Here is a 25,762-nt window from a genome sequence, read left to right on the forward strand (position 1 = left end):
AATTAAGTTAAGTACCTCATGGTAAATTTAGGCCGACCGCGGAACTGTACAAAAGGTTGAAAAGAAATTACACTATGGAAAACTACATGTCGGTGAATGCAAAGGTTGAAGGTTCCGCGTTGCGCGCAGGCTGCCGGCCTGGTTGAGCTCTCGAAGGACACTAGCGGTGTCGCCGCGCGCGACCCCCCTCCCCCGCCAGCCCTCCCGCGGAAACGTGTGAATTTCGCGGGAAACTGAACCGGCCAGGTTCGGGACAAATCGCACATTGAAACATGATTTTGCAAAGACTTAATTATTAATTAATAAAAAATAATGTTTAATAAAATCCTGTGGAAAAACATAATTATAACAATTTGTTGTAGTGCGGCGGAAGGATATGCCACACCCGGCCGGATCCTTGCGCCGGTGTAGCACTCGTTGTATGGCGTTCGCCTCGTCGCACGAACTGCACTTTGCTGCGCGCACGGGCGCGTTCGGTGCACACGCTTTTGCGAGACGTTGATGAGGCATAGCGGTCTATGCGACAGAGGAGCATTGGCGGTCGGCGTCAAAAGGGTAAATATTGCCTTTATACTATTCTGATTGAACGCAGTTATTATTTGTTCTGTCAAACGGACCAGTTGATGCGTTGTTGAATGCGCGCTGCGAAAACCAAATTGTTCGTCCGGCAGTACGTTATTTTCTTTAATGTGAGCATTTAGTCGCTGCAGAATTATGCATTCGGCTACTTTTGACAATGTACTCAGCAGACTAATGGGCCTATAATTTTGGGGCAGTGTCTTATCTTTTCCGGATTTATGAAAAACTATCACATTGGCTTCTTTCCACTGCAATGGAAAATACTGTAGTTTAAGTATTCCATTTATTAATTGAGCTAGATATTCCAAAATTTCGTCGGGCAGTTTCTTAAGGACTACTGCCTGAATGCCATCGTTTCCCGGTGCCTTACGTGGTTTCATACGCCTGATAGCCTGTTTAACTTCCTGAGATTGAGTTAAGTAAGGTTTTGAAGTTAAAGGCTAAGTTTAATTGTAAGGTCTCTGTATATTCCGGCATTAAATTGCGGGTCACAGGGTTCGATATTAGGTTGAAAGGCTAATTCAAGGGTATTCGCGAAGGCTTGTGCCTTGTCTGTCGGTGTAAAAGCGAACCCAGTGCGAGTTTGTAGTGGAGGTATTTTATCTATCTTATGTAGAAGCTACGAAGGTAGCGCTTTCTTGCCGAACTGAAGCGAACATGGCCGAAGCAGACGGTGGAATTCTTCCGCCGACTGCTTCGGCTATGTCCGCCACAGTTCGGCAGGGCAGGTGGCAAGGTCGCGTTTCAGTCGGCAGTCGTCTCTCGGGGCGCGCGCATCTCTCCCGTGGGCTGTTGGCTGGCAGTGCGTGGGGGATTTGTGGGCGTACGCGTCCCGCGGTTGGCGGATATGGAATCCCAACTCGAGAGTTGCAATCTCTCTGGGGTGACTGTGAATAACCAATAGCAGTCCGCGGACCAATGGCCGGCCTGTGGAGTCGTTATTACGGCTATCGGGGTGAAAGGTAGCCTGAATGCAGCTCGGCGCGTGGCAGAAAGCAGTTCCGTCGGCGAAGGCACCGCAGGGGAGCTCGATGTGCCCTAGATGCGAAGTGTAGACGAACTGCGGGCTGGAAATTGCGGAGCTGTGAACTGCCGCGCGCGCAACGGAACTGAACAGCATCGTAACTCTGAAGGAAGAGATGGCGGCGCGACCTTCAACCGTCCCGGGATTTTGGAGGACAAGAGGGTCCGACTCGCAAGATACTTAATTCGCCTGAACGACTTACCCCCACCCTGGCTTGAAAGGTTGTTGGCTGTTGACTGGAAGAAGGAAGATGAAGATGGCGCAATGTCAGGCTGCCTTTCGCCCCGTACGCCCGCAGTTCGGCCGGTTTACTGGCTCGTCTGCCCACTTCTGGTTTAACTGTGGCTGCCTGGGCAGCTGGGCTGGGCTGACGAGTGAAGTCGCCCGCCCCTGAGGGTGCATGCGCCCCTGGTTAATAATAACCCAGGAGTACCCAACATTTAAATGCGGGCCGCAAGGCCCAATCACCCAACTCCAGCATGGTTTATTTTTCAGCCCCTCCAACTTCTTACCTGGACCCTTCTTCCCTCTTGTCCAGTAGTTACCTGCTTGCTTAATGCATGTTAATTGATCCCCGCATGACCCGGCCCAGGGTTTTCCCTGTGTCTATGCAGGTTTTACCTGGGTCACATTAGCTAGCTTTTAAGCTAGGCGACCAATGGGGCGTCAGTCATGGCGCCAATCGCAGCCATGGCTGGCCAGTAAACCCCAATAGCACACGATGCACGCGCCCTTATCCTGCATGGTTAAAAACCCGCATGGTAGAGTGTATAGGCTTCGGCCTGAGACACACTTAGGTCCTCCCCTAACCTGGACCCTCCCCTTACACAGAATAATTTAGGCTAGGGAAAAAAATCGTGGCTTTTCAGGAATGATTGACGTGCCAGTTTCTTGGTACACGTACCAGTTAACAGAGTTTCTGATCACGTATGAATATAATTTCTTTTATGTTGGTACGAAAAATACCAAGATTTAATTTTTCTATTCTAGTACATTTTTATGAGGTTCTTCTCTTTATTTTAAGTACTTACTTTGCCATGTGTTGTCTGTTAATATATTTTGTACCAGATATCGATGATACTGCACTCCCACTTAGTATATAAGTAATGTAGAGTAGGTATTTTACTATCAGAATAATGTAAGTCAAATATTATTTTTTTTAAATAATTTATTTAAAAAAATGTCAATTTTTCTACCTGTGGAATAGTCAATGTTCAGTTAAGAAAACTACTTAAATAGCACCATTTTGTACCTTGACCTTGGCCCCCGGACCCCCCCCCCCCCTCCCATCATGTTTTGATGTGAACGGAGTTGTTGCTTCCCCTCATGTAAACCTCACGCCTCGCCACTGGCTGTGTGCAGTGGGTTAGGTCAAGCCATGTTTCGGATACAGTCGTGTGAATACAATGAAATTGTTACTTTTTACTACATTGCTTTTTGTAATAAAATAATGTCTAACATTAATTGATTATCGAAAAACACAAATGCAATTACCGCTACAGGGGCAGTTGATTGCCACTCGAGCAGCAATCGACCTTCCAGTGGTGTCGGCTTTTCGAGATGCCACATTGCATTGCACTTGCATTCGTTCATGGCGGCGAAAAGACATAATGGCCTGTGCAAGTGGAGGGAGCATTAACGGGTGTCATTAAAATTATAATGTGATGGGTAAGAGACTGTCCCATTTGACGAGCATGACTTTTGCAGGCACACTTCTGGCCACGCTGGTGGAGAAGATGCGATCTCAAAATTTAATTATCAAGAGCCATTTCAACTCCATGCTGTGCCACAGCTTCTGCATCGGCCCGGCTGGTCATGTGTATCACCAGGTGAGAATACATACTCTACACCATTGCAAGAGCAGAGCTTAAGTTTAGAATGCATCACGAATATAGTTTAACACAAATCAATTATACATGTTGAAATACAGTAATTTGTGGGCACTCACTTTACACACATGTCCCTGCCAATAGCAGAATGTATGGTATTTCATTGGCTATTCATTCAGTAAATAGGAGAGGAATGGATATGTTTGCCTCGATGTCAAAAATTGTTTTGTGGATGAAACCCAGGGTGAGCTAAATGGGTGCTGGAATGATTATGTTATTTATCCAAGAGGGTGCCAGGCTAACTCTTCCATCTAACCACTGATGCGGGGTGGGTCGGTGGCCCCAGTATTGTCTACTAAGCTCGTAGGCTGCGACTGAACTATTGCCTAACTAACTGATACTCTGCTGCACATTCCCTGCTCAACGTAATGCACTGATGCCTGACTATAAATACTCTAATGAAACTCGGTGAATTACTTAAAACGTTTTGTAGAAAGTGTGGTTTTAATAACATGTTGCACTTTTAATATGTATATATAATTTGTGCTGACAATGTACAATGACGATGGAAAAATAAAACATTTTGAAAATTACTTTAAATGCGAAACACACTAGAATTGATCCTGCGACAATCTTGTTACGCAAATGATTGTTTTGATGGAGGTAGCCAATCCCGTAAATTGCTTATTTATAAACAAATGTAGATCGGACTCTACAGCATGAGATGTGATTTTACATATATTTTGCTGGAAATAAATATGTTTCATGCCGGCAGATGTATGTATGACTTATTTAAGTGAAGTTCTGTTCTCTGTAGTCGGCCAGTGCCGTTAGCAATATATCACACAGAGGAAGGACCATGCGGCAGGTGAAGTTAATGATGACTGGGTTATGACCTGCACTGTAATTGATTCGCAGAATCACATCACCTCACACCATAACCCACAAAAAAGAACTGAAAATTCTATTACATAAAACTTACAAGCTTAACATTTTACATATACTTTTTAAAATAAATTCCTTGAGTAAAAATAAAATGTCTGAAGACTTAAAAAAGTTGTTTTTAATTTTACATTCAATAATTAGTTGAAAAAAATGAGTCAAATATAGACTATCCATCGCTTGCTGTGACTGCTCAATTTAATACTAGCAGGTGTTTTTAACATTAGTAAACACAATCAGTAGGCACAATGAATAAATATTGGCCCAAGGAGGAATTAGGGGTGTTCGTTGGTGCCCTTAAGAGGCCAACACACATGTTTCACAATGAACTACTTTTTGTGGGTGTTTTGGGGAAGAAAATGCATTACTTTAATCCTATGAGATTTATTTACGATCACATAATAAGATAAACAATATACAAGACACTTACACATTACTTGCATTATGACACTACTGTGTCCTGAATTCGTGCGAATTTGATGGGAGGGTGTGTTCCGCCAATGGAAACTGGTACCTACTGGTGGGGTGGGGACCCGACTTGAATGCCACAGGTGGTATGACCTCGCCTAAATGGCAACAGAAATTTCAGAACATGGTTTGAACAGGAGGTTTAGTTTAGGTAAGCAGTGCAGTATTACACTCACATGCATTAAGTTTGAAGGCGTTGATTCTTTCTCCTTAAGTTTCCATGACTTTCTCTTAACAGAAAAAGAAATTAAGCACATAAATTACTTTATTATTGCACCAAAAACACAGCAAGAGATTACTAGATACTGCGTAACAAGTATGCCAAAAAATCTGATGGCAGTACATCTCCAGACGATATAAAAAATTTGACAGATTTTATGTTATTCCTTTGTGTCATTTGGGGACATTAATTAGCCTTACTATATCGCCAGCTAAGGTAGTCTCTCAGCCTACTGTGAAGTTCCCTTCTTGAAGTCTCCCATCTTGTTTCAAGGTTGTCGCTCTGTACGTATTATCTGGCTACTACTGTCTTTCACTCATGTGTTGTTGCGAAACACCTGCTAAGTATTGGCGCGTAGGAACCGGGGGGGGGGGGAGGGGGGGGGGGCGACACAGGCGACTGCCCGGCCATAACATTTCATGGCCGGGCAAAGTGATGGTTTTGCCCGGCCATTGCATCAGATGAACACGAGGCATTGTCTTCATTGCAATGCTAAGTGGTTTTGTGGGATTTTCTTGTCTGTTCGCTACTTTATTCTTAAAATAAATTAAGACTTTTCGATAAGTGTACAGGCACAATAAATACGGCAACTGTTCTTGTTTTCTTCTAAATATTCACGTTTCACAGTGCTGATAGCGGAAATATTATTGGGGGAGATAAGACTAGTAAATGTTTCCGCTCGTTGCAGTAGCTTACGCTCCGTTTTTGTCCACCCTTGTCTACCTGACCTTCAGACCCTTGCATTCACCCCACCTCGTTTCTACCTAACGGTAACGACCTGACGTGCAGAGCGCTTTCCACATCAGTCATCATTCAACAGCTCTACGTCTTGCTTTTAAGTCCAAGAAACTTTGTGAGCCGTACTACAGAACTGTTTAAAATAAACTTATTTATCTGTAGTATCGTGAGTGAGTAGTGCGAAATGGCAGTGATGAAAAACATTTAGGGTTTAAGGAGAAAATTTAAAGGCTAACAGTATTTTAATTTTTGCGGCGTACAATGACTCAGAAAAGCATCACCTTTTTCTTCAACAACCGTTCTGCACAGTCCTGCAGTTCATCACAACCACCGCCTAAAAATCAGTGCACATTAGGCTGTAATGCCTGTGAAGACAAAGATCCTGAAGAAGAGTTGGATTCATTTAACTCAGGTATTACTTTTGAGCAGTTTAGATTGAGACAAATTTTTACATGATCCCGAAAACCATATATAATATACCTATTTAACATTAAAGTTTAGTATTTCGGTACATTATTTTTTTTCCGCTCGTCGCTCGTGATTATTTCATCGAGTAATAAAAATTTTTCTTTGAATCTACAAATCATTGAACAAGAATTTATCAAGCAGATTTGCAGTTATTTTTAAGCATCTTCACTCGCCTATTCTGTGGGGTTCGCATTTTTAACTTATTCTTAAGTGGAGTCTGACAGAAAAAGTATTAAAATATTGACTTTTTTAATTTTTAATAGCAAAATAATATTTCGACTTTCCTGAATAAAATGATATGAGTGTTATTGCGAAAAGCTTTTTTCCATCTTCAATTTCAATCTTTGCCTTTTCTACAGCTCTAGATAACTTGATGATATATGGGGACTAAATTTGAAGGTGCTTGTAATTGATGTACTCTGTGCAGTGGGAAAATTCATCAAATTGCCTTTAAAATGAATTCTACGAGGCGAAAACTGAAAAGTGAACACTGTTTTGTGATGCCGAGCCTTAAGTAAATTTGTTATAAAAACAGTTAAAATTTCTGCTAGTAGTACATTCTATTTTTATGTCCGAAAGATGCTTAAATAGCACCAATTTTCTCCTTAGAATACAATTTTTTTTCTACCAGGGGAGAGCCCCCGGACACCCCCTTTGTTAAATCCACCACTTATGATGATACTCTCCTTTGCCCCCCCATTAAATATTTGCTTCCTACGCGCTTGGCTAAGTATTAGTTATCTTCTTGAGCCTTTTGCATACAAGTAAATATCCCATACCGAAACATTCTTACATAAAAAAGCAGGAAATTAATTTTTTTTTTACATTCATGACACCTTATTTGGGGTAGAGAGGCAACATAGCGTAGGTATGCAACTACAATTATTAAAGAATGCTTATAATTAAATTTTACTATTATTTAAAACAAATAACGGTTACATCATTTAACATTTATTGTACATAATTTAATTAAGCTTCATTAGAGTTTGAGTGTGTGGAAGCTTTTTCTTATCGTTTTCAATTTAAGGATTACATGATTAGAAAACAACAAACTAATATTTAGTCCGGTCAATTTAGACATCCGAGGGTACAAAAACTCGCACCCAGCTGAAAATTGGTATAATTGTTCAAAAAACCATCATAAATGAAATCTAAAAAGTCCTTATCGATCCGACACCTGGAAAAAGCTTTACTCGGGGTCAAAGGTCACAAAATAGGGTTTTCACGATTTTCAGCAAAACGGTAACTTTTATCATAAAATAAGCCCAGACATAAATTATAGATCAGATAATTATCTATAAAAAATGTCAAATAATTATTTTCCTAAGAGCCACCGTCTTTGAGATATAACGATTCAAAAAGTTGAAAGAGTTGTAATCGTCATAATATGCACATGTTTCCACGCCACCTTTGAGGTAGTGTACTTAGCGCATTTTTTTAAATGTGGTTTCCCCGGTAGGCCTATTCCACGGATTTGTTGTGATTCTGTTTAATTTGAAACTATTGAATAATTAAAGATATTGGCAAGGGTTGAAATTGATAAAAGTGATAAAAGCTATGTAAATTTAAAACAAAAATTAGGGAAATTCATCCATCTGATTCATAATTCTCTAATACTTCTGCTTACTCTTCTCCTTGTTCTTATTCTTCTTCTTGATCCTGGGTGCAAGTAAATTGCCCCAATAATGACACATCGCATGTCTCCTCGTTAGTATCAAATGAATCCTCAATTTATTGTTGGTGGTTCAACATTGGAGCACGACCGGTCTTGGCAATTTGTAGATGCTACAGAACAAAACAGTCTACCGTAACTTTTTTGCAACCACATTTAGTACTACATCCCTTTTTACAGTTGCAAAAAAATTGTGTTTAGCAGTTTTTCCGGCGCAGGTGGAAGTAAAGTTTGAACTGGTTCTAATGTATTGTCGACCAACTTCCAACCCCAGGCTTTTGGGTCTAGCTGTTAACCAAGCCACACTTGAACTTAGTAATATACTCGAAAAAGATGTTGATGAGTAGCCGCTGAGGTTGTAGGAAGACAAATTATTACAGATGTTGCTCAAGGTTACACTGGCGTATAAAATGAGGGACTGGGTTTCTTTTAACCCAAAATTCTCTTTATTTATAATATTTTATATGTGTAAGTTACACTGACCGATAGAATATTTTTTTTACTTGCATTACAGCTTCATTGATGTATATACGTGGTGTACTTACACATATTATGACGATTACAACTCTTTCAACTTTTTTAATCGTTGTATCTCAAAAACAGGTGGCTCTTAGGAAAAAAAGGTATTTAGACTTTTTTTTAGATAATTATCTGATATACAATTTTTGTCTGGGCTAATTTAATGATAAAACTTACCGTTTTGCTGAAATTCGCGAAAAACCCATTTCTGTGACCTTTCACCCCAGTAAATTTTTCCAGGTATCGGATCGATGAGGACTTTTTAGATTTCATTTATAATTATGTTTTGAACAATCCTACCAATTTTCAGCTGGGTGCGAATTTTTGTAACTTCATCCCTATTTTTTGGTCTAATTTGACCGGACTAATTGTTCGCCTTATAAAATGAACATAATTTTAAATGGGTCTCCAACATATATACCTCCGTAACAACAGTCCTTACTTGTCTGAAATACGAATATCGTTTGTATTTGGTGTCGCACTCATCTGTTGCTCGATGAGAATTGACTCTAAGTAGTTCGAAATAGTTCCACCTTAAACTTCAATCAGGATCAACGAAGCACAGGGGATTCGGAGGGCCGTACACTATGGTGTAACAGCTACTGGATGGTACTGCAACAGGCCTCACTCCTTCCTTCCAAGTAGTGGTCAACGGATCTATGATGAGCACGGTTGTAGTCGCCTTCCTTCTGCTTGAATGTTCTTGTTTAGCTGTCGGGTTGGTATTAATGACGTTTTGTCATAATTGCCACTTCTTTCAAATTCTGCTTTCCTGAAAACTCATTCTAACGTAAAATGTGGTAGATACGAGTCATAGTTTCTTCATATGATCATGCTTCTTTTTGTAGAATCGCTGAAACACTATTTCAATGGTATAATTATGTGGTATTTGATGGACATATGTTTCGAAGACGACATTAATTACCAATGTCTGGATTCTCACAGACGGAACTTCAATCTTAATTAGTGCATTTGACGAAATTTTATATGATGTTCTGTGTTGTTTAAATGATTTCTTTTCGAAATATCAAGTTTATTCGCTGTCACTTGATAAATTTTACTATACTTTGGAAGCTTAATAAATATCTAATATTATTCTCATAGAATTGCTTCCTATTTCGACAGTCTCAAATTCAAATCTAATTGCCAAACGATAACTTCTCAATTCGTAACTATTTACAGCACAAAACAAACATAAGATACCTGATTTTTTTCCCTGTAAATATCATAGTTTTAGTCGTTATAATACTATTTTGTTTTATTCCCAATGTAAGTTTGTTTCCTATTTACTTTACCAAAGACTACAAATAATTTTTTGATATAAAACATTGGATCTTGTAAATAAACGAATCAAACGACATTAAAAAGCAAAATTACAACCTTAACTTGAATATTCATTAAAGAGGTCCCTGGGCGCACAAGTGCTACCCTTTATACTACGCCATCTGTACATGCTTAATGATACATCTGTACGTGCGCACTAGGGAGACGAATGTTTTGTCTGGTGAGGTTAAATAGAAATAAATGTACAGTTGCGTTCATGAGAAATGAAAGTCTACCATATATTTTTTAATAATTATGGGTGTGTAGTAACTTTGGGATTACAATGTACAAACTACACACCAGTCTTTGTTTGGCCGTGTGTACAAGCCTGCATTCCGGACGTGCGTTGCCAACCTAGCAGCGAATAATATACCACACTCCTCTCCTACCCATTGTAGCGAACATACAAACAACAAGGACACACGGACAAACAGTACTACAAAAAATGTATGTTCACACACATCACAGGTTCATCATTTTTTGGGGACCCTGTTCCTTTGAGGGTACCGTTGTTGACTAGTAGCATCGCCACTCAAGAATGCACTTCCTTCCCCTTGCACAAATCCCTTAAACCCATTTTCCGCATCACTACACCTACTCCTTTCTTCATCTTGAAAACTGCAAGCTGCACTTTCCATCACGTTTTCCTGTGGTTCCTTATCTGGCAGTGCTGCCCTGCCGCCTGTAGGCTCCGAAGTTGAGGACGTTTGGTGGCAGGGTGGCAGCTGTGCTTCTCTACCACTGACCCGCATGTTGTTGCTGCTGACTGTGTTTGCCTCCATCTGCGACAATGGTCGAAGGGGGCGAAGCTGATCTAGGTGGCGGCGATGGTTGACTCCACTGGCCCCTTGCACACTGTACGTGAGTGGACCCAACTTGCCCACGACCACACCCTTCTCACAACACTGTTTCCCACATGCATAAACAGTCAACCCAACTCTGTCATTCACATCAAAAGCTCTGTTCCTGAGGGCGGAATCTGAGACCACCGAACCCATTTGGCGAGTTGCAACAGTGGTAGCTACAGACGGGTCTAGTAATGACAAATAGTTACGAAAACCTATACCGAACATTAAACTGCTAGGTGACTCCCCCGTGACCGTATAGGGGGTTATTCTGTAGCTCAACAAGAAGCGGGGTAAGGCTGTGTTGAGCGGAACATTAGAGTGAACAAATGACTTGATTTTGGTTTTAAAGGTTCTGACCATGTTTTCCGCCAGACCGTTTGAGGAAGAGTGATATGGAGGTGAAAACATGTGCCTTATGGCATTGTGATTACAAAAATGACTAAACTCTTCCAACGAGAACTGGACACCATTATCTGAAACTAGCTGTTCTGGCAACCCGTATACAGCGAACCACCAACACAACTGTGTTATGACTGCATCTGACGTAATACTGGGAAGCACACTGATTTCTGGCCATTTTGAATGGCTATCCACAAGGACTAGGAAATGCTTCCCCATAAATAGACCGGTGATATCCACAAAACTCTTTGCCAAGGTCGGCCGGGCCACGCCCAGGGCAGCAGGATCGACTTGTCTGGCAGGGACTTGTTCTGGAAGCATGGGGTACAAGAAGAAACTTCCCTCTCCAAATCCTTGTCTATCCGATGACACCATACATACGAACATGCCAAGGCTTTCATTTTGCATATACCAAAGTGGCTGGTGTGCAACTTCTGCAACACTCGATCCTGCAAGACTTGGGGAATGACGAACCGGTGCCCCCACAAAACGCAGCCCCCTTCTAGTGCAAGTTCATTTCTTTTGTCATAGAATGGTTTGAGCATGTCAGACAGTTGCGTGGCCCAACCATTTCTAAGGCACCTAATGACTTTACCTAACACTCCATCCCGTTCAGATTCTCGCCTGATTTCCTGAGGCGTCACTGGCAAAAAAACTGACACTCCAACATCCAAATATGAAAATTGGGTTGAAGAAGGCTCAACATTTGGAAGTGGCAACCTAGAGAGGCTTTCAGCATTCGAATTGGTGTCACCTTTGGCTTACTGAACTGTGTAGTCGAAACCCTGAAGAAGCACTGCCCAAAGCTGTATATTATTGGCAGCTAGCTGCGGATTACCACAATGGCTACCTAGAATGTGTGTTAATGGTTGATGATCGGTAATAAGGGTAAAGCTTCGGCCGTACAAGTACTGGAAGAACTTTTTAACTCCAAATATAATTGCTAAGGCTTCTCTATTGAGCTGAGAATACCCTCTCTCTGCAGACGACAAGGTGCGAGAAGCAAATGCAACTGGCTTCTCTTCCCCACTGGGTAGGATGTGGCTTAGGACTGCTCCCACACCATACGGGGACGCATCGCATGCCAAATGAACTGGCAAATCCGGGTTGTAGTGTATGACAACATGTGAGGAGACAATCAGCTGTTTTAACTCTTTGAAGGCAGAATCACAGCTTTGTGCCCAAACCCACTTGTGGCCCTTGTTCAAAAGCTCATGTAAAGGTGCCAAAACCGTTGCTAGGTTAGGCACAAAAGGGCATAATATGTAACCAGACCTAGCCACGCCCTCAACTGGCTGTCACTTCGAGGTTGCGGCGCATCTACCACCGCTTAACTTTTTTGATCACTCGTATGCAACTCCTCCTTATCTACTCTATGCCCCAGAAACGAGACTGATGAACGAAAAAATGCACATTTCGCTTCATTTACCTTGAAACCAGAGTCCTGCAGACGTAACAGTCCATGAAGATTTCGCCAGTGAATTTCCTTGGTAGCGCCTATTACCAAAATATCATCTTGAAAACACACAGCACCTTCTAACCCCTGTAGGACTTTCTCCATTGTGCATTAAAAAATAGCAGGGCAAATTACTATTCCAAAAGGGAGTCTGCTAAACCGAAACAATCCCCTATGTGTGTTGATAGTGCACAGCTCCTGCGACTTCTCATCGACCTGCAACTGCTGGAATGCCTGGGAAAGATCAATTTGAGAATAGTATCCTCCCCCCTTTGCAGCTTGGAAATCAACTCGTCAACTCGCGGTAAAGGATAATGTTCCACAATGAGGTTAGGGTTGACTGTGATCTTAAAATCAGCACAAATACGGACCGTACCATCACGATTTGGAACCAGAACGATTGGGGTGGCCCACTCACTAAAAGACACCGGATGAAGTACATCTAACCCCAAAAGTCTGTCTAGCTCTTAATCAATCTTGCTCTTAAACGCAAAGGCCAGGGGCCTAGCAGGTAAAAAGACTGGTGCTGTCCCTCACGTACATGCAATGACATCTTACTTCCAATGAACGTACCCAACCGTCATCGAACAAGTTAGGGTACTGTTTAGTAATGATACTCAGCACTGACCTGTCCTCATCTAAAGTGGCCATGATATGGTTGAGACTCGGTTTTGGCAACTCTAAAGCATCGTACCAATCTCTGCCAAGAAGTGGAGGGCCTCCATTAGGAACTACAAACAAATCTAGCTCCTTGGTCTTGCTTGAGACTTCACTTGCACCAGTACCATGACTGTCCCGCACAGGTGTATTACACCGTTCGTGTAAGACTTGAGACTAACCCGTGTCGGAGACAAGGGGTATTTAGAAAACTGTGTCCTATACAGCCTTTCTAAAATAGCGGATATGGACGCGCCACTGTCGATTTCCATATCCAGCACCATGTCCCCCAGCGACACCTCTATAACCCAAGGTCGTGACCTGGCTGCCAACCCACACAACTGGAACACAGACGCAAAATCCTTGTTTGACGTGTGTACACTTTGGCGATCAGGGTCTTCACGCACAATATAATTATGACGGGTCTGGTCCTTCATATTAGGTGACATTAAGTTCGAGTACATTCTTTTAAGATGTCCTAAACGTTTACAATTATTACACTTGTACTTACGGAACTTGAATTCACGCACATAATGATTTTAACATTTCCACAGCAGAAACACCCGTGCCCACCCTGGATTTTGACGCCATCTTCCCGTGAGCATGTTTTCACAACGTGTACATTTACTGGTCCCTCGGCCTGTTCCGCCGAGCCGTATGAAATTTCTACTTTCGGCATATTTACACGAAGGGCTGCATTTCCCATGGCCGCTTCATTCTGAACTGCTATGCCTACTGCCTTTTCGAAGGCGAGGTCATCGGTTTCCAGGTAAAGCCGCTGGGTAATGTTTTGTCCTTTAACCCTACCACAAACAGGTCACGCAAGGCAGCGTCTAAGAAGGTACCAAAATTACAAGAGCGTCTTAATTTCCGTAAATTCACCACAAAATCTGAAACTGTTTCCTGTTCTTGTTGGACACACATTTGGATGTTGTGACGCTCGGCAATCACAGACGGTCGTGGAGAAAAATGGCTTGTTAACAAGGTGACTAACTTCCTGCAGGTGCGTTCCGAGGGCTTCTTAGGCTCACACCGATTGCATAGAACTTCATACGTTTGTTTCCCTACAGACGAAATAAGGATTGCATGTCGTTTAACTTGATCCTCTGACATGTCTCTCACGCCGTTTGCCATGAAAAGCTGTTCCAGCCTTTCGACACACGAGTCCCACGTATCCTCGCTGGGCGTAAAACTTTCAACTTTAAACCCCGACATTCTTTCTGAACATTACACGAGCCGTAATGCACGCAAAGAAACCAATCCCGTCCTCGTCGCCAATGTAGTAACTTTGAGCTTACAATGTACAAACTACACACCAGTATTTGTTTTGCAGTGTGTACAAGCCTGCATCCCGAAACTGTGTGTTCGGATGTTCGTTGCCAACCTAGGTATGCATTATATACCACAGGGTGTGCTGCACTGCTTCTACATTATGGATTAAAGTATAATTGTTATAGCACTGACGTCGTCCGACCGAAGGCCACCCTAAAGCCCGACCTGCAACCGCCAGTATTCACCCCGCTAACGGAACGCGCCCCTAGCCATGACCCACCCGAGTCAGGCGAGCCACCAACAACTAAGGTAGAACCCGGCCTTCCCCAAATAAACAGACCGTCACTTCAATCAACCACGTATAAAAACAAACACTAATTATTAAACTATATTACGTAGTAATTTAAAGTCGATTGACAGAAGTGCGACGTAGGAGTGCCCGGGCACTCACGTGTGCAACTACATAAATACGCGTGTGAGTGTTCCCCTGGCGGCCTTCTGCCTGAATCAATCAATCAGACCTTATGACATAATTATTCAAACCTTGTGTTGCGTCATTAACCACACCAGAACAATCTGACAAGAAACGAACAGTCGCTGGTGTGACGTAAAAATTTCAAACACAATAATTCTTAAATATAATAACTTTCAATTCATAGAAGGGACAAATAACCTTAATTCAGCCTTTATAATTTATATAAGAATTTAACATCATTAAATTCTCTTATTAACTTATCAGATCAGAAATTAACGTAATGAGGTCAACCCTGGCGCGAGGGCCACCGAGCCTCGGCCGGACACCATGACATGATGCCAGTACAGCGCGACTCGTGGACCGGGGCGGACGCACGTCACACGGAGAGACATCATCCTTTGTCCACACCGAGTTCACTTCTGGTAACTATAGTCATTCTTCAAAACCTTTTTAATAATCTCTCCGTGTGTACCCGGTCCAGCTTTTTCGGTCCAGGACCTAATCCGGCCGCATAAATATCACACCCCCCCCCTGCACCACACTTGGTCCGCGGGGTAGGTGCACTATCCGGTACGGGCCAACTCCCGAGGACAGAACTTTTGTTAATCTCAGTCGCTCCGGCGCTGACGCTCCCCGTAAGGGAACTCTTGAGCGAATTTAGCTGCGGTTCGCGCTCCACTGCCGTGGACGCGAGCACCGCCTCAATACGCAGATTTACGGGATTGGCCGCCTCCAATCACCCTCACCCCTCGTTGAGCAGTCAGGCTCAGAAACGCCTAGGGACACGATAATACGGAACAACTACTGACGTTGTAACATTCTTTTATAAACTTGTGCAACGCAACCTCGTGTAACATTTCTTTTGTAAACTTGTGCAACGCACCCTCGTGTAACATTCTTTTGTAAACTTGTGCGACGCACCTCTCCACGTAACATTCGTGAACTTATATAACGCAACCTCGTGTAACATTCCTTTTGTAAACTTGTGCTACGGTAATTCAGTAACTCTCAGACTCAGTTGAGTGTAATTGTGTAATTTGTATCTTGTAACGTCACCTATTGTACGACGTGGCGTGTAACCGACAACATTACACCAGAGCCACTGTCGACTGAATAAATGACACACGTCATTTATTAACTCACTCCAGCGTACGCTTCTTTAAACCTGCTATCCCCAACCACCGCCGAGTAGGGAATCTCTCAGACCCACGTAACACCGCCGACGGTCCTAGTGGGCCACGCAGGGCAATCGACCCCACGACCCAACTACCGACTAGCACCAGAACTAGTCTGGCGCCCACCTGGAATCATTACATTCGCAACAGCCTCTCCCGCTAGGAACCGCACCGGGACTCGAGCCCGAGACCCCGGACGACGGCATTTGGCGCCCGCTGTGTGGGGCGAAGATAGAAAAATCAAGATTTTCCCCACACAAAATTGCAAGAATTTTCACGAAAAAACGGAAATTTTGAGCCATTATTAAATCATAAATTTTTTTTCCCGGCCACGCCAAGCCACAGCACGGACACGGGACGGCTATTTTGCACAGGCAAAAGTAATTAGGGTCAAGACAGGCCGGCGCGACGAAGCAAGCGGACAAAGGGGCTTCAACCACCCCCCACCCCACTCGGCATTCCAGCGCCAGCCGCGACGCAGAAGCCTACGTCACAGCCCGACCCCCCTCCACGCAGCAGCCATCATCGGCCTCCGCTTTGTGCGAGTGTCCGGGCGCCCTCGCCCGTTGCCTCGCACGCTCATCCGTAACCCCTCCCCAACGCGGACAGTTCTCGACCTCCGCTTTGTGCGGCTGTCCGGGCGCTCTCGCCCGCCGCTGCGCACGACGATCTGCGCACCACCTCCGCCGCGGCCATTCTCGGCCTCCGTTTTGTGCGGCTGTCCGGGCACCTGCCCAGCCGGCGAGCGCGACCCCGCGCGCAAGCCTGCGCCGCGCGCACAGAGCCGCGAGCGAGAAGCACAGACCAACACCGCTAAACACGCACCTTAACTAGCGCAACATGCAAACCCGGAACTCCGACGTTGTATGCGCCCAGTGCTTGCTGCCCAGGGGGACAGATCTACTGACGGGATCGAGACCATGGTACATGACCTGCCAATGCACCCCCCACAGTCAGGACCCACACGACCACTCATGCGTACAGCCGTGGGACGGACAGTTCCCGGGGAAGAACCAAGCACCAACCGTAAAGACGGAAACAGTAACTAACACCACCGTGGTGAGCACCCGCCCGACCACCTGCACGACATGCACACACGCCGCGAAAGAGGAACACCATGCGCAACAGCCAACGCCACCTGCCGACCCAAACCTCGTTACGTACAACCGCCCCCAAGGTTATCAGGGCAAGTTCACACTACCTGAATTCGGTGGCCTCACACATGAGGACCCACGGACTTTCGTAGAAAACTGTGAAGTGCGATTGACCCGAGCAGGTATACCAGTAGACGAGTGGTCGGGACAGGCCAGCGGACAACTGCGAGGCACAGCCCACGAATGGTGGGACATATGGGGACGGTTCGGCATGCCGTGGACGGAGTTCGCCGGCGCACTAACCCGCCGATTCGACACTGAACAGGCATTAGTCGACTGCACCTCACAGTTCTATGGCGAGCGGCAGAAGGACGGCGAGACGGCCGAACAATTCGTAGCACGGAAACTACGTCTCTTCGCGCGCGTCAACCCGCACGCTCGACCCACGACAGCGCTACCCACTGTCACAGCGTTACTCCACACCGGCCTCCAGCCTTTCATGCGTTGTTGTCGCCCAGAGTCGGTAGAGGAATACGTGCAACAAGCAGCGGCCATCGAACAGAACCTGCGCGACCTCTGGCAACGGGGCACACCGAACACGAGTCGGGGACGCCTCAGCCAGGCCTCACCACAGGAAGGGGCTGACAACCAGCCACCGACCCGACGACGAGCCATCGAAAACACGCCCCAAACCAACGCCACACCCACCAGGTCAGCAACACAGGACGTCCAGGGACTACCACTGTGCCAGCGAGGTTGCCCAGATGGTACACGCCACTGGCACAAGGATTGCCCATTACCACTTCCTCGCGCGAACAAACCGCCGGGAAACGCCAACCCGGGGGCGGAGCATTAGGTACACCGCTCCCGGTTGTCACGGGAAGGGAAAGACCCCCCCAACTGTACCAGCTGACCCACCCGCGGGACAGCCTCCTGCGCATCCCCGTAGAGGTTGACGGGCGACCCGCGGCTGCTCTAGTCGACACAGGGGCGAGTCACGTATTCGTAGCCCCCCACCTGGTACCGCCCGGGAAACACCAACCTCAACAGACGGAATTGAAATTAGCCACGAACACCCGACCAGGCCTGACCGTAGGGCGAGCGACACTCCAGGTTAGGATAAGGGGCTACACCACCACCGTGACCGCCCTCGTCGTCGAGGATCTCCGCGAGGAGATAGTCCTGGGGCAGCCCTGGCTAGCGGAGCAGGACGCCGTAATCGAGACCAAGGCCACTCGGGTACACATCGGCACGCAAGAGCGACTGGTAGTCTATGCCGTCGGGTCCCTACCCACACGGGCTCATGAAACCGTCACACTTCACCAGGTACGTCACGACGTCCCACCCGAGTACCGCGCCGCCGTAGACCGGGTACTAGCAGAGCGACAGGAAATATTCACGGTGTCCGACCCCCTCAGACGAACCACGGTCACCGAGCACCACATCCCGACCACCCACAACAACCCGGTGTACGAGCCCCCCAGAGGATACGGTTTCCGGGAGCAACGTGCCATACGGGAACAGGTCGCGGAGATGCTCCGGGATGGTGTTATTGAACCGTCGAATAGTCGCTACAACGCCTGCATAGTACTCGCGCCGAAGAAGGACGGATCACTGCGGTTCTGCGTAGACTTCCGGCCACTGAACACTATCACAGTTAGCGCCCCGCCACCCCAGATCAGCATGGAGAACGCGGTAGCAGGATTAGGACGAGCAACGGTGTTCAGTACCCTCGACCTTAAATCAGGGTACTGGCAGGTTCCCATCCGGACCGAAGACCGCGAGAAGACCGCATTCACCATCCCCGACGGCCGCAAATTCCAATTTCGAGCGATGCCATTCGGACTGAAATGCGCCCCTGCGACGTTCCAGGGGATGATGACGCGTGTACTTGAGGGCTACGTCGATCGCTTCGCACTAGCGTACCTCGACGACGTAATCGTATTCTCGGAGACCTGGGAGGAACACATCCGACACCTTACACTGGTCCTAGAACGCCTTGCTACCCACCACTTGACCGTCGCGCACCACAAGTGCCACATCGGGACGCAGGAAGTCGAGTTTCTGGGGCATGTCATGAGCGCCGCGGGTAACCGGCCGCAAGCGAGCCACCTCACGAAGATCGCGGAAGCCGAGGTACCGCGAATGCGGAAACAGTTACAGCGCTTCATCGGCCTGATCAACTGGCTCCGGTGCTACGTCCCTAACTTCTCGAGGACAATAGCCCCCCTGACGGACCTCCTGTCACCCCAGGCACGTTACCGGTGGAACGACCATGCCCAGCGTGCATTCGAAGAGGTCAAACTCGCCTTCACACAGTGTCACACGCTCACGCGTGTAAACCCAAAACGTCACCTCTACCTGCAGACGGACGCGAGTAACCTCGGGGTGGGCGCGGTACTATACCACGTAGGCCCGGACAGCGAGCGTGAGGTCACAGACTACGCTAGCGCAAAGCTCGGCTCGGCAGAGCGCCGATATCACAGCAACGAGCAGGAGTGCCTAGCCGTAGTCTGGGCCATGAAAAAGTACCGGCCACACCTCGAGGGAAAGACCTTTACACTTCGGACAGATAACCGATGCCTGACGTGGCTACACACAATGCAGGGCAGGAAGGGCAAACTGATTCGGTGGGCCTTGTTTCTCCAATCGTTTGATTTTGAGGTAGAGCATGTCCCCGGCACCGAAAATCAGCTGCCCGACCTGTTATCACGAGAACCCGACAAGAATACCGAACTGCGGGACGACGACGACTGGGACGCCATGCTACCCCCAGTCACGCCAAAACCACCCGAACACGGTGACACTACATGTAGCCGCCTCACGGCCGACACCCAGGACGAGGAAGGACCGCCCAACACCGCCGCCGACCTGTATCGGCACGTATGCCAGGCCCAGGAGACGTCAGCCGACGCCGACCGCCGACGTCGACAGATCCCAGCGGCCGAGCACGGTACCTGGCGTGTGCAGGACGGCGTAGTCATGACGCGGACCCCAGGCAACCACGGCGACTGGCGAACCTACGTCCCCACGGAGGCGCGAGAGGCCACATTGCGGTTCCACCACGACCACGACCTCGCGGGGCACCCCGGGACGGACCAGACCCGCCGCGAAGTGGGCCGACACTACCACTGGCCAGGTCTGACCCACGACGTCCGTGAGCACGTACGCGAGTGCGAGGTCTGCCAGAGACAAAAGGCACGCCGACGGGACGGGGAGGAGCAACAACGGCCCAGGGAGCCCACCACCGCCTTCCAGACCATTGCACTGGACGTGATAGGCCCCTACCCCCGCACACCTCGCGGGAAACGCTTCCTGCTTGTCGTGACGGACTTGTTCACGCGGTGGACCGAAGCGTACCCGTGCAGCAACATCAGGACCACCACTCTACTTCACATCCTGACCAACGAGTTTATGTCACGTTGGGGCTACCCCCAGTCCATATTAACAGACAACGCCAGCCAGTTCCTGGGCCGTCAGTGGAAGGCCTGGTGCACCGACCACGAGGTCGAACACCACTCGACGCCAGCCTACCACCCGAGGGCAAACCCCACCGAACGACGGAACCAGGAGCTGAAGGCACAACTGCGCATACGACTGGGGGCGGACCACACTCAGTGGGATACCCACGTGCCAGACGCACTGTTCTGCGTCCGGAGACGCACCAACGCCGCCACCGGCCGCACACCGGCAGAGATGGTGCAGGGGCACAACCTGCCACTGCCAGGGGAATGGACCACACACGGACCACCCCACCCGGCGGAAGACACAGCCGACTGCGATCGGCGGCGCACCGCCGAACATGACGAGGCTCGACAACGTCAGAGGCGATACGCACAGGAAATAACACCCACGACCGAACACCCCCCGCCTGCGGTGCGAGTAGGCGACCAGGTGTTTGTCCGCGTGCACCCCCTCTCCAATGCGCCCCGCAACTATTGCGCTGGACTCGCCCCAAGGTGGAGCGTCCCCCACCCCGTACGCCGACGGCTCGGGAGGACCGCTTTCCTAGTACGCACCGGCGGGAGACGGGACAGGAAGGTACACCGCGACGATCTGCGGCTGGCCCACCTACCCGGGGAGAACCCCCCCGACGAGGAGGTAGCACCCACACCGGACACCGAGGGAGCGCCTGAGGGGGACACGCCCGCCGAGACCACCCCGGCACGAAGCCCAACTGGTCAGAGCCGACCACAGACGCACGTGTACGAGGACACGACGGCCACACCGGCACCAGAGGTAGCCGACGAGCCTAGCGGGACACCTACCCGCGAAGACGAGCCCCAAGGACCCCTCATCGAGTGGCTTCCGGACACTGACGATCCCACGACTACACCGAGACCGCCAGAGGACGGCGTCGAGACACTCTCGATCACCGAGCTTCCGGACCCCCTCAGCACCCCGACAGAGGACGACGAGGCTGAGACCATTCCCGTGGTGACGGAGCCAGACGACGAGACCACCGACCTGGGGCCGCCTGGCATCCCAGAGCGGGAGAGACGTCCGTACCACACTACGCTTCGTTCAGCCCCGGACGACCTACGGCCAGACGCCGCCACATCGCCCCAGGAGCCCCCGGGCCCAGGAGACGCACCAGGGAACCTCCCCCCGAGGAACCGCCGGCCACCCACGACCTGGACGACTACGTACGGGGGAAGGCGCCACGGGCCCCCGCCCACGTCCCACCACCTGGACTCACGACGCGGGATGCACCAGGTCCAGAGCGCGGGCCCTATCAGCTGCCGGACCACCTCGGGCACTCGACGCGGGACGCACCAGGTCCAGAGCGCGGGCCCTACCAGCTGCCGGACCACCTCGGGCACTCGACGCGGGATGCACCAGGTCCAGAGCGCGGGCCCTACCAGCTGCCGGACCAGCTCGGGCACTCGACGCGGGACCACTCAGGTCCAGAGCGCGGGCCCTACCAGCTGCCGGACTACCTCGGGCACTCGACGCGGGACGCACCAGGTCCAGAGTGCGGGCCCTATCAGCTGCCGGACCACGCCGACGAGCCAACACCCGGCTGTTCGACGTGGGACGACCTGGATCCAGTACGCAGGCCCTACCAGCTGCGGCCGCCGCGAGCACCACCTGGCTGGAGCTGCTGCCGAAGCTAGGGGCGCCCCCACGTAGCGGGGTCACTAGCGGCGCAAGGTCGGGCTTCTCGAGGGGGGGGGCATTTGACGTCGTCCGACCGAAGGCCACCCTAAAGCCCGACCTGCAACCGCCAGTATTCACCCCGCTAACGGAACGCGCCCCTAGCCATGACCCACCCGAGTCAGGCGAGCCACCAACAACTAAGGTAGAACCCGGCCTTCCCCAAATAAACAGACCGTCACTTCAATCAACCACGTATAAAAACAAACACTAATTATTAAACTATATTACATAGTAATTTAAAGTCGATTGACAGAAGTGCGACGTAGGAGTGCCCGGGCACTCACGTGTGCAACTACATAAATACGCGTGTGAGTGTTCCCCTGGCGGCCTTCTGCCTGAATCAATCAATTAGACCTTATGACATAATTATTCAAACCTTGTGTTGCGTCATTAACCACACCAGAACAATCTGACAAGAAACGAACAGTCGCTGGTGTGACGTAAAAAATTCAAACACAATAATTCTTAAATATAATAACTTTCAATTCATAGAAGGGACAAATAACCTTAATTCAGCCTTTATAATTTATATAAGAATTTAACATCATTAAATTCTCTTATTAACTTATCAGATCAGAAATTAACGTAATGAGGTCAACCCTGGCGCGAGGGCCACCGAGCCTCGGCCGGACACCATGACATGACGCCAGTACAGCGCGACTCGTGGACCGGGGCGGACGCACGTCACACGGAGAGACATCATCCTTTGTCCACACCGAGTTCACTTCTGGTAACTATAGTCATTCTTCAAAACCTTTTTAATAATCTCTCCGTGTGTACCCGGTCCAGCTTTTTTGGTCCAGGACCTAATCCGGCCACATAAATATCACACCCCCCCCTGCACCACACTTGGTCCGCGGGGTAGGTGCACTATCCGGTACGGGCCGACTCCCGAGGACAGAACTTTTGTTAATCTCAGTCGCTCCGGCGCTGACACTCCCCGTAAGGGAACTCTTGAGCGAATTTAGCTGCGGTCCGCGCTCCACTGCCGTGGACGCGAGCACCGCCTCAATACGCAGATTTACGGGATTGGCCGCCTCCAATCACCCTCACCCCTCGTTGAGCAGTCAGGCTCAGAAACGCCTAGGGACACGATAATACGGAACAACTACTGACGTTGTAACATTCTTTTATAAACTTGTGCAACGCAACCTCGTGTAACATTTCTTTTGTAAACTTGTGCAACGCACCCTCGTGTAACATTCTTTTGTAAACTTGTGCGACGCACCTCTCCACGTAACATTCGTGAACTTATATAACGCAACCTCGTGTAACATTCCTTTTGTAAACTTGTGCTACGGTAATTCAGTAACTCTCAGACTCAGTTGAGTGTAATTGTGTAATTTGTATCTTGTAACGTCACCTATTGTACGACGTGGCGTGTAACCGACAACGTTACACCAGAGCCACTGTTGACTGAATAAATGACACACGTCATTTATTAACTCACTCCAGCGTACGCTTCTTTAAACCTGCTATCCCCAACCACCGCCGAGTAGGGAATCTCTCAGACCCACGTAACACCGCCGACGGTCCTAGTGGGCCACGCAGGGCAATCGACCCCACGACCCAACTACCGACTAGCACCAGAACTAGTCTGGCGCCCACCCGGACTCATTACATTCGCAACTGCCACTACCGCTAGGAACCGCACCGGGACTCGAGCCCGAGACCCCGGACGACGGCAGCACACATCAATGTGCTATAACTCTGTGTGTTGTTGAAACACTGAGACAACCTGGAAGCAATTGGGTGATGGGACACATTGGGCTCGCAGGAGGGGCATAGCTCCTGGTCGACATCAAAGTTATTAAAAAGCCTCACTTCAATTTTTATACTTTGTCTATGTAATTCTCTGCTTATGCTTCTACTGCTGAATTTTATATTTTATTTTATGTTTATTTGTAGCTGCTACCTAATGTACACAGCACTCTAGTTTGCCTTAACAATTGCTGGATAAAACCATAAACATGGAGGCATACAGGTTTGTGATGCTATATTACTTTCTTAATTATATGATCCATATCTTAAACTAATTCATTAATCAGCAGCTACCATATTTGAAGCTTTTGTGTTAAAAATTAAGGACTTGGATGACTAAGCATGCAAAAAAACCTTTCATAGCTATGAAAACCTCACATTTTAGAAATTCTCCATGAACAGTTAAACTATCATGCATACGGACTACTGACTGGCAAATGTTACTGAGCTGGTTAATGTCGACATATATGAGCGACTAGAAGGTGAGAATAGTGCAGCAGAAATGCACGTGGTGTTGCAGTGCAGCATGATGCTTGAACGCCTGTCACGTGCTGATGAGAGCCTGCGCAGCTATGCACACACCCACCGTGCACTGAGCCTACTGCGGGCGCTGGACACGGCTCTGAGCACGGCCAGCGACACGTTGTACCCACTTGAGCCGGCACCCGAAGCTGATGAGAGGCTGGGCGAGAGTGGCCCCTTCATGCCGCTGGTGCGCTTGCTTTCCGGCCAGCTGCTAGGTACGGACCCTGCCGTCACTGCCTGTGTCATCTGTTACTGTCAAGTCCACTGAATCAGGATGTGCTGAACACCAAATGATTTTAATCTTCTACTCTACATAAGAGAAGGGCGATTAATGAATAGCGAGCATTAACTTTAAGTGTAATGGAAACCTGTGTCCAATTAGAACATTGCTACACAAGGGTGCCTGCATAGAAGGCTCCCCTGACCAACATGCTGGCAGCAAGAAAGAAGCAATGCAGCACTGATGCTGGCGTGGGGTTGTGCAGGCGAGGAGGAGGTGACTTGTACGGAACCAAGCGTGCGAGAGGAGAGAGTGGCCCCCGTACTGCCTCCCCCGCCTGCAGTGGGACTGCCACCCGTGGTACGCTGCCTGCTGGGAGCTGCTCCACGCATAATTCGGGTGCTATGTCCTGCACAACCCTCCCTCCAGCCCAGGTACCCACCCCACCGACACATGCTCCATGTCCAGGCCCACTGCCAACATGTTAGGCGCCATCACATTGAAACAATAGGAACATAAGTACAGTTCTTAATAGAAAGTGGGAATGGCCAGTAATTTACTGTACACATGTTTGGCACTACACAGGTGGCAGACACGGTCTCACTGCGTGGGGAAGCTGCCGAGCTACAGCTGCTGAGCGCTACAGGTCATCCGCTCCCCAGCCAATGCTTGAGCTGCCTTCTATGTGGTTTGCAGTAATAAAGTGCGCAAGAAAGAATATTTTACTGGCATTTTTATTGCTTACAGATACTGGGGCATGGCCACTACACATATTAAATTTTAAACTTCACAGATAAAAGTGTAAGAATGCGTGCCTGTATGTGAGAGTAATTATACCAGTGAGAAAGTAAGCAAGTATGCAAATAGACAAGTAAAAAAGCATAGAAGGGTGCAAGTGCACAAATATGTTTGTGTGATCTAATGTAAACATGTCATCA

The 25,762-nt window shown here is 48.2% G+C and overlaps 1 protein-coding gene across 1 annotated transcript in view; it reads left to right on the plus strand.

Moving 5' to 3' along the window:
- The window catches only part of LOC134529306 (uncharacterized), a 51,672-nt gene extending 26,128 nt beyond the window's left edge, over positions 1-25,544 (plus strand). Inside the window, exons 3-6 of the mRNA XM_063363219.1 lie at positions 3,311-3,432; positions 24,600-24,819; positions 25,090-25,258; positions 25,410-25,544. Coding sequence (XP_063219289.1) covers positions 3,311-3,432; positions 24,600-24,819; positions 25,090-25,258; positions 25,410-25,461 — 563 coding nt within the window. The 3' untranslated portion in view covers positions 25,462-25,544. The remainder of the gene's footprint in view (positions 1-3,310; positions 3,433-24,599; positions 24,820-25,089; positions 25,259-25,409) is intronic.
- The last annotated feature ends 218 nt before the right edge of the window (positions 25,545-25,762 follow it).

Source organism: Bacillus rossius, chromosome 1, assembly GCF_032445375.1.
Source record: "Bacillus rossius redtenbacheri isolate Brsri chromosome 1, Brsri_v3, whole genome shotgun sequence".
NCBI lineage: Eukaryota > Metazoa > Arthropoda > Insecta > Phasmatodea > Bacillidae > Bacillus > Bacillus rossius.